General features: G+C 40.8%; 1 protein-coding gene across 1 annotated transcript; it reads right to left on the reverse strand.

Annotated features, from left to right (window-relative positions):
• Nucleotides 1-1,231: 1,231 nt before the first annotated feature.
• LOC306782069 (maternal B9.15 protein) lies at nt 1,232-6,749 on the reverse strand. The gene is made up of 5 exons (XM_079275248.1): nt 6,627-6,749; nt 3,629-3,806; nt 3,346-3,483; nt 2,854-3,181; nt 1,232-2,405 (listed from the first exon to the last, which is right to left on the reverse strand). Exons 2-5 carry the CDS (start codon nt 3,799-3,801, stop codon nt 2,193-2,195), a joined length of 852 nt encoding a protein of 283 aa, XP_079131374.1. The 5' UTR covers nt 3,802-3,806; nt 6,627-6,749; the 3' UTR covers nt 1,232-2,192.
• Between the last annotated feature and the right edge of the window lie 789 nt (nt 6,750-7,538).

Raw genomic sequence — 7,538 nt, forward strand, 5'->3', positions numbered from 1 at the left:
GTGCGCGTGTGTGTGTGAGAGAGAGTATGTTCCGCGATGCTCTCTCAGAAAAGTAGCCTGAAAGTTGTCACAAGAACAAAATGTTTTGCAGCCGATTTTATTTTTCGCGGAACAAACTACAACCGTGTCTTTCTTTTTCTAAGCAAAAATGAGAAAGACCATAAAAAGCGCAAGATGCCTTATTGTACATGTTTATACATACATACATACATACATACATACATACATACATACATACATACATACATACATACATACATACATACATACATACATACATACATACATACATACATACATACATACATACATACATACATACATACATACATACATACATACATACATACATACATACATACATACATACATACATACATACATACATACATACATACATACATACATACATACATACATACATACATACATACATACATACATACATACATACATACATACATACATACATACATACATACATACATACATACATACATACATACATACATACATACATACATACATACATACATACATACATACATACATACATACATACATACATACATACATACATACATACATACATACATACATACATACATACATACATACATACATACATACATACATACATACATACATACATACATACATACATACATACATACATACATACATACATACATACATACATACATATATATATATGTTGTTAACGCGCTGTAACAGTGGCGAGCACGAGTTCACCAGCAGCTGTAGAGTGACATCTCGTGGTTGAGTACCTTCATTCTTTGACTTGTTGTGAAACATCAAGGTTTCCTGGCACTGACTCATAAACGTCCTGGCCTTCACTCTCTCCAGTCATTTTGTTTCCCAGCTATTTTTCTCTTATTTATATCTACACATATATCTTAACTACATACTTGTCTGAATAGTTTGCCCCTCACCCTCTTCACGAGGCCCGTTTAAGGAGGAACAGCGTCATATCCAGCACAGGAGTCCTTCCGCTGCAGCATCCTGCAGGTCGTGCTGACGGTAATGATGATCCCTACAACTCTGAGTGACATTCAGTGGAGTGTATTTAGACTGACGGGTGTTTCCTAGACCAAGTCAAGCTATTTCTATGAGAGAAAACGATATAAACGGTGCCAAAACCTCTACTGAAACGTGTTGATTATAGAAATCAGCAAAAGAAACATGTATGATTTCAGGTATGAGTGGATTTATTGTGCTGCATTAAAAAGGTAAATGCTCATGCAAAAGGTTAAAGCAAACAATGCTTACAAACACAGATGAGTTTCAAGGTTGCATGGACATTAAATAAATATGCATCAATATAATTAAAGATGAAAATCACAGTATACGAGTCAGTGGGGGAAAACTATTCAGGATGTATATAGCTGTAGCAGATCTCCATAGCAAAGAAAAACTTTAAAAACACACAGCAGTAAGCAGGCCATACAACAGAGACACTTGAAAATACATTGTATCATGTTTGGGTTTGATTTGTAAAAATACAGCAGCCACTATTCACACAAAAATATACAATTTCATGTGTTAGCTATCGGTTGAGTGCCATCCACTGGTGGCCAAATAAATTACAACAAAAAGACAGTGAGATTAGAAAATGTGCATCCGTCTATCTATGGTATCCGAGTTCTGTATTATTTACAAGCAGTTTCGCAAAAACATTATTCTTAAAATACAGATATTGTCACTCTTGCTAATAGATTAAACCCCTGAATCACATTTTACATTGATTATATGTGAAGAACACACGTTGGACCGTATTTGGTCAGAGAAATTACATAATAAAAGAAATAACGCCTGAAAAGACAACTATTTGGTGTGAAGGACATTGCTGAGATGTCCTGAGTGAGTCCAAGCACCCAGAGATTGAACTCATTCTAAACGTTTACAGTACGTAAACGTTTTTTTTTTGCAATGCAGTTCAGTGGCATCCCCGTGCAGAGTACAAGCCATGAATTACAAGTCACCAGAAGTGAAAAGGACAGAGGAATCATTACAGGTTGTACAGGGAATAACTTCGAGCTATACAGTTTTTAAAAAGTTTTTTTTTTTTTTTTGGCCCACGGTTAGCTAAACTCAGAGAATTAACGCGCCATGGCTCAGTTGAAGGAGCTTGTAATGCTTCATCCACCTGGACCCCACACGTCCTGGACGGTCTAACCCTTCACAGCTCCCCACGGCTGCAGGGTGGCTTGAGGCAGAATGAACTGAGGAGATGGCTGCGGCAGGATGTAGTAGCGAAATACCTGATGGAGCGGAGGTGGAGGCGGCGGAGGCGCGCACACTGCATTGAGAAACACCGGAGCGCCCTTCTTGTACTGAGGCCAAACTGGTGCCGGGTGGTAGAAGTACTGGAGGCTGGCAGGGAGCTACGGATTGGAAGGAGCACAAGAGATTAGAAGGGATGGTGGAGAGTTTCCAGCATGCGTGTTAAACACACTTCGTCCATATGGGAGGAATCAGTGGACCTTTCCTTTCGACAACATGCAACACTGAAAATGTGTCAAATGGACATGAGCTCATATCTGCAGTAATAAGCTTATGACTAACACACAAAATAGACATTAATTCAGAACTTTAAGGGTATGTTGAATGATTCAGTACTAGATTGTCAATTCACTGTAGTTGTGTATACAATTCATCGCACAATATGTCTAAAATAGTTGAATAGTTTTTGGACAGACGAACTGTATCCGGCTTTGTATCTTTTTATTTCTGTGGGATTTCTCTCGACAGTGAGAGAAATATAGATCATCACCTGCATTATCCCTTAATTGTGAGATACCAACAGATGGTCCATCAACTGATCAAATTTACCATATTTCTGACGTATTTAATCACATTTGGTCCTTCCCCGTGCCGCTTCCGAATCCTGGGAACCATCGCTATCGTGTAGGTGTCGCCTTCGGCTGCATCCTTCTTGACGACCTCCTTGCCTTCTTTTTTTTGCTCTCCCGCCGTCTCGCCATCTTTTGCCTCCTCCTCTGTGTCACTCGACGCAGTGGAACTACAATCCGAAGAGGTAGCAGAGTGGTAATCGGATGTGTCCAGATTTACCAAGTCCACCGAGGAGTCCGCCTGTTTTCCCTGAACAGCTTCCTCTTCGAAACAGGCTACTCTGAATGGCCGGCCGTTCTCTGCAGATCTGTGAAGAGGGAGTCGATTATTTAAAAAAAAACACACAGTTTTACTTCGCACATTCGATGCATCATGACGATGATTCATCAGGAGAAATGCCTCTTCGTTGTTTAAGTGTGTCTGTGTGTCAGTCGGTCTTTCTATGCCTCAGCAGGCCAGCCAGTGACTCACCTTGCACACACCTCCAGAGGGTCGATCCACAGTGTGATCTCACGCGGAAAGCAGAGTTCACTGGGTGTGAGCTCACTCTCCTCACATGCCTTCAGGATCACTTCATCACAGGGCACTCCGTTATTTATCCGGATACATCTGTGAAGGAGTCAATGTTAAAGATTCTGTGTTTTCTTGTGGATCTGCTCCCCTGTAATACAGTGTTCTCCGCTTATAATAAGAACGTAATTCTATCTTTGCAGAGACAAAAAACATATACATTCAGTGACAATTGTGTAATTACCTGTATGCCTGGCCTTTGCTGGGACAGTCAGGGTACCAGTGGTCATCATATTTGTTGCATAGAAGTTTCTGTAGCTTCTCGGCAAACAATTGTGCTTTGGATTCACTGAGCTTGCCACGTGCCACAGCAAGGCTTTTGAGGAAGTTCACTCCAGCCTCCACCTCTCTTTTCATGGTGACTGCAGGAACAGAAGATAAAAAAAAAATGATGAGGTTGCCAAGAAATGTGTCTGTACGCGAGTATGAGGCTTTGCAATAAGTAGTGATTTGAGTTTTTAGCAACAGGGGAGGGGGGGGCAGGAACTTCAGTTGCAGTGGTAACGGCGCTCTCCTGCGTCGTTGCCCCCGAGCCTATTTTTATGACCTCCAGGGAACCTCTGTGTGACGTGGGTGTAAAAGAGTGCCTGGCATTTTACAGCTATGGACACGGCTCTGTGTTGACAAAAGGCTCGACTTTGTATATGCAAACAAGATGCAAACTAGCCCTGCCGTGTCAACATCGAGTATTTTATTTGAACGCAAATCCAATGAGCTCACTGTGCTGTTTATCTTCTGATAGCGTGTCTGTTTGGGTAGGGTGCCAATGTCAGCCTGACCAGAGCGAAGAGCGTACTCTACAAAGGCCAAGGCTATTCAAAGTGTGCAGCCGAACCGGAGCAGCGTGGTAACATCCTGCCGATGTCCCTGACAAGAAAGTCGTGCCTTGAACTTTGAGGTGCAGAGAGTAATTTGTTATTGTGGCTTGAAACACACCACTGTTGCTTCAGCCTGTATAATATGGTGCGAGAGAAAATTATTATTTGCCCTGGTGAAAGTAGCCACAGCCTCCACTTAGGCGTAGTGATGAGCCTGTGACACAACAAACAGAAGTACGGTAGTAACATAAGTCCCGAACAAATATGTTTTGCTATGATCCTCAAATGTTAGAGATGTTCCAGTGGGTTATTAGTCTGCAGGGTGAACACGGTCAGATAGCATGTATTCTTCAGGCTGTTGTTGCAGCATCTCTACTTTATATAACTCTGTGTTTGCTGTCAATCACTTAGCAACTAAATATGTTCATTCAATAGTCTCCGCCAGCAGAAGGTTATTCATTTTACAACATGCTGACCTGGACACTTTGTCTGACAATCACACACACACAAACACAGGTTTTTCGAGTAAGTTTTCAAGTTTCAGATTTCTGCTGCAACTTTCAAGAATGTTAACCTTGTTGGTCCAAGCAGCCTTGTACTTGTAGTGTGTTCGAATGTCGCGTTAAAGAGGCCTCGGGCATTTCAAACAGATACGGTGTTTAGGCGGACAGAGTGCAGAGTCGTCGTCTCAAAGTGTTTGAGGGTTTAGAAGACGTTCAAGCTCAAAACGTTTGCATTGAATATGGCTCTTCTTGCTGGTACAATTTTATAAAATAGTGAAAATGACACAATTTCTGAAACTGAAGATTAAAATATCAAACCAGCTTGTTTAGTCCAAACAGTAAAATAAAAAAGAAATTAAAAAAGATACTCCACTGCCACAGAGGACTGACAAATACAGTAAATATTTGAGTGTTCACTGACAACCTGCAACATCCCACATTTCACTACTGATTCACCACATTGTGTTCTATTAAAGACGACCAAGATGAGTCATGCGTTCAACTCGCTTGCGTCACACCAAATTAATGATGCATGTTTCTAGATAGAGGAACTTAATAACATTCATTGATGGTGTTTGACTTCTTCTCTGATTACTTCACCTATGCGTGTCAACTGTCTGATATAATCAGAGGTTCAGTGATGTCCTTAAAAAAAAAAGAAGAAGAAGAAGTTTCCAGCCATGACGAGCAGTTTGCCCACCATGTTTACTGAACAGCGACCTGCTGCCGCTATCACAGACTCTGCTGATAGGGTTTGGATTTTACGTGTGAAGACAACAACTTGACCCGTTTGCGTGAGTCAAGTCAATATTATTTGTAAAGCCCACTATCACAAATCTGACTGAAGGGGCTTTACAATATGTACTGTACACTCTATCCTTTGACCCTTGCTTTGGATAAGGAGAATAAAGTGGTAGAACCCTCACATGCAACAGATTTGGTCCAAGATACACAAAAACAATCGCGCCTTGCTGATAATATACAAACTGTGTGTTTAGACGTTTGATTGAGGGCCTTTCTTTTGTCACTCGACAGCATTGTTGCTGTGCTCAGTGTGTGTTTAGCACACCATAACGTCATATAGGTTATGTGTATTAGGCTTGACAGCCTGTTGGAAATATGATTGATGCTCGCAGGTGCAGAGGTTTCACCTTTTAGCATTGTTTCGTCTGTATTGACTTTGAGTGACGACAAAACTTGTTCTTGCCTCTGCGTGAAACAAAGGAGACTAAACAAAGCAGTGAAGGCACAACTCTGTGTGATCCGAAAAACGTTGTGTGCGTGTGGCACGTGCGTCTGCTCATGGATGGCCATTACATCCAGAAAAAGGAGAAAATCAAAAATCAAACGCGAGATAACGTATTCTCTGTTTCTTTCTGCTGTGATAAAGGAAACTTCCTGCTACATGCTGGAAATAACGCTTTTGGGGTTTCTGACAGCGGAAACCCCCCAGAGGAAATCAGTAGAAACACGCCAACGGATATCATTTCGGTAGAGAGGGTTGCCTACATTATCCAGTTACTCTAAATGTATATGATAATATAGCATTGAAGCACATCTATTTAAAACGCCCTACTTTGAAATGGTAAGAATATCATAACCCTAGATAGAAAAAGTTTAGAAAAAGTAGAAGAAAGTCGGGAACAAACCCGTAATAAGGAGTAAAACCCAAAATTAATCATTCAAAATACACCGAGCGAGGCATGAAATACTTAAAATGATAACGGACGTCGAAGTTGTTGTTAACAATGTAACAAACACAATAGCGACACAGTATGTGTTTTATAGGTTACAATCAAAGCAAATTACGGTTTCCAATTAAACAACAAACATAAAAGTGATTAAACACAGTGGTACTCACGATAATAAGTGTTCACGGTCTGAGAATACTCTGCAGTCGTTGAGCGTCCTCGTCTCCTCGTCTCGTCTCGTGGCTGTCTGCGCTGGTGTGTTGGCGTTATTATGGTCAGCACATGTTGCTTCCTTGTTCTCGGCTCAGCTCGCGATGCTGCTGCAACGGAGACGTAACATTACCGTCAGTATGACTCACTTCCTCTACTCGGAGCCGTGAGCAAGCGCTGATGGCTCCCAGCGAGAGCGACACTCCACCCGACCCAAATATGGGCAGTCAAGGTAAACAGCTGAGTTGGTTTCATTTGTTCATCCTTCCAAATCACAGTGATAATTTCACTATCCTATGATGGCATCTGGTGCAAGGTAATACTCGTGTTTATCCTTTAGTGTTGCTCTCTGAGGCTATTTTCTTGTCAAAGGGTTGACTGTGTGGCAACAGTGAGATCTGTATGTCCCTTTTTTAAACTTGCTAACAAGGCACCCTTTATTAAAGATGTATATGTTGTAACTAATTCCTCTATTAAAGGTTGGTCGATTATTTACCGATGCCTTATATATCAGTTGTAAGAAAACATTTTTGTTTGCCAGGGTGTGAAAAACAGAAGTAAAAACAAAAGTCAGATAAAAGTAGTCGAAGTCGATGATATTAAAAACTGTTATACAAGCAAAAGTATCTTAGTCAGCAAAAAGTGCTTGAATGATATAAATAAAAGGTACTCATTATGGAGCAGAAAAAAACGTTCTGTGTAACTGTATTGTGATGCATTAATATAAGCTGCATTTTAATTTATTATAGTCATAATAAAGAAATGGTCATAGATTTTTATTTTTCAAAACAGAGTCTGCACACCCACAAGGCTGCGAAGGCGTGGAGTAAAAGTAGACTCCAATATTGTACTCTGAAATGTAGTGGAGTAGA

Source organism: Melanostigma gelatinosum (assembly GCF_949748355.1).
Source record: "Melanostigma gelatinosum genome assembly, chromosome: 9".
NCBI lineage: Eukaryota > Metazoa > Chordata > Actinopteri > Perciformes > Zoarcidae > Melanostigma > Melanostigma gelatinosum.

Coding starts and splice junctions, on each gene's coding strand:
- LOC306782069 (XM_079275248.1), bottom strand. CDS start 3,801: ATGAAAAGAGAGGTGGAGGCTGGAGTGAACTTCCTCAAAAGCCTTGCT. Junction 3,484..3,628: donor AGCAAAGGCCAGGCATACAG/GTAATTACACAA, acceptor ACTCCTTCACAG/ATGTATCCGGATAAATAACG. Junction 3,182..3,345: donor CCTCTGGAGGTGTGTGCAAG/GTGAGTCACTGG, acceptor CCCTCTTCACAG/ATCTGCAGAGAACGGCCGGC.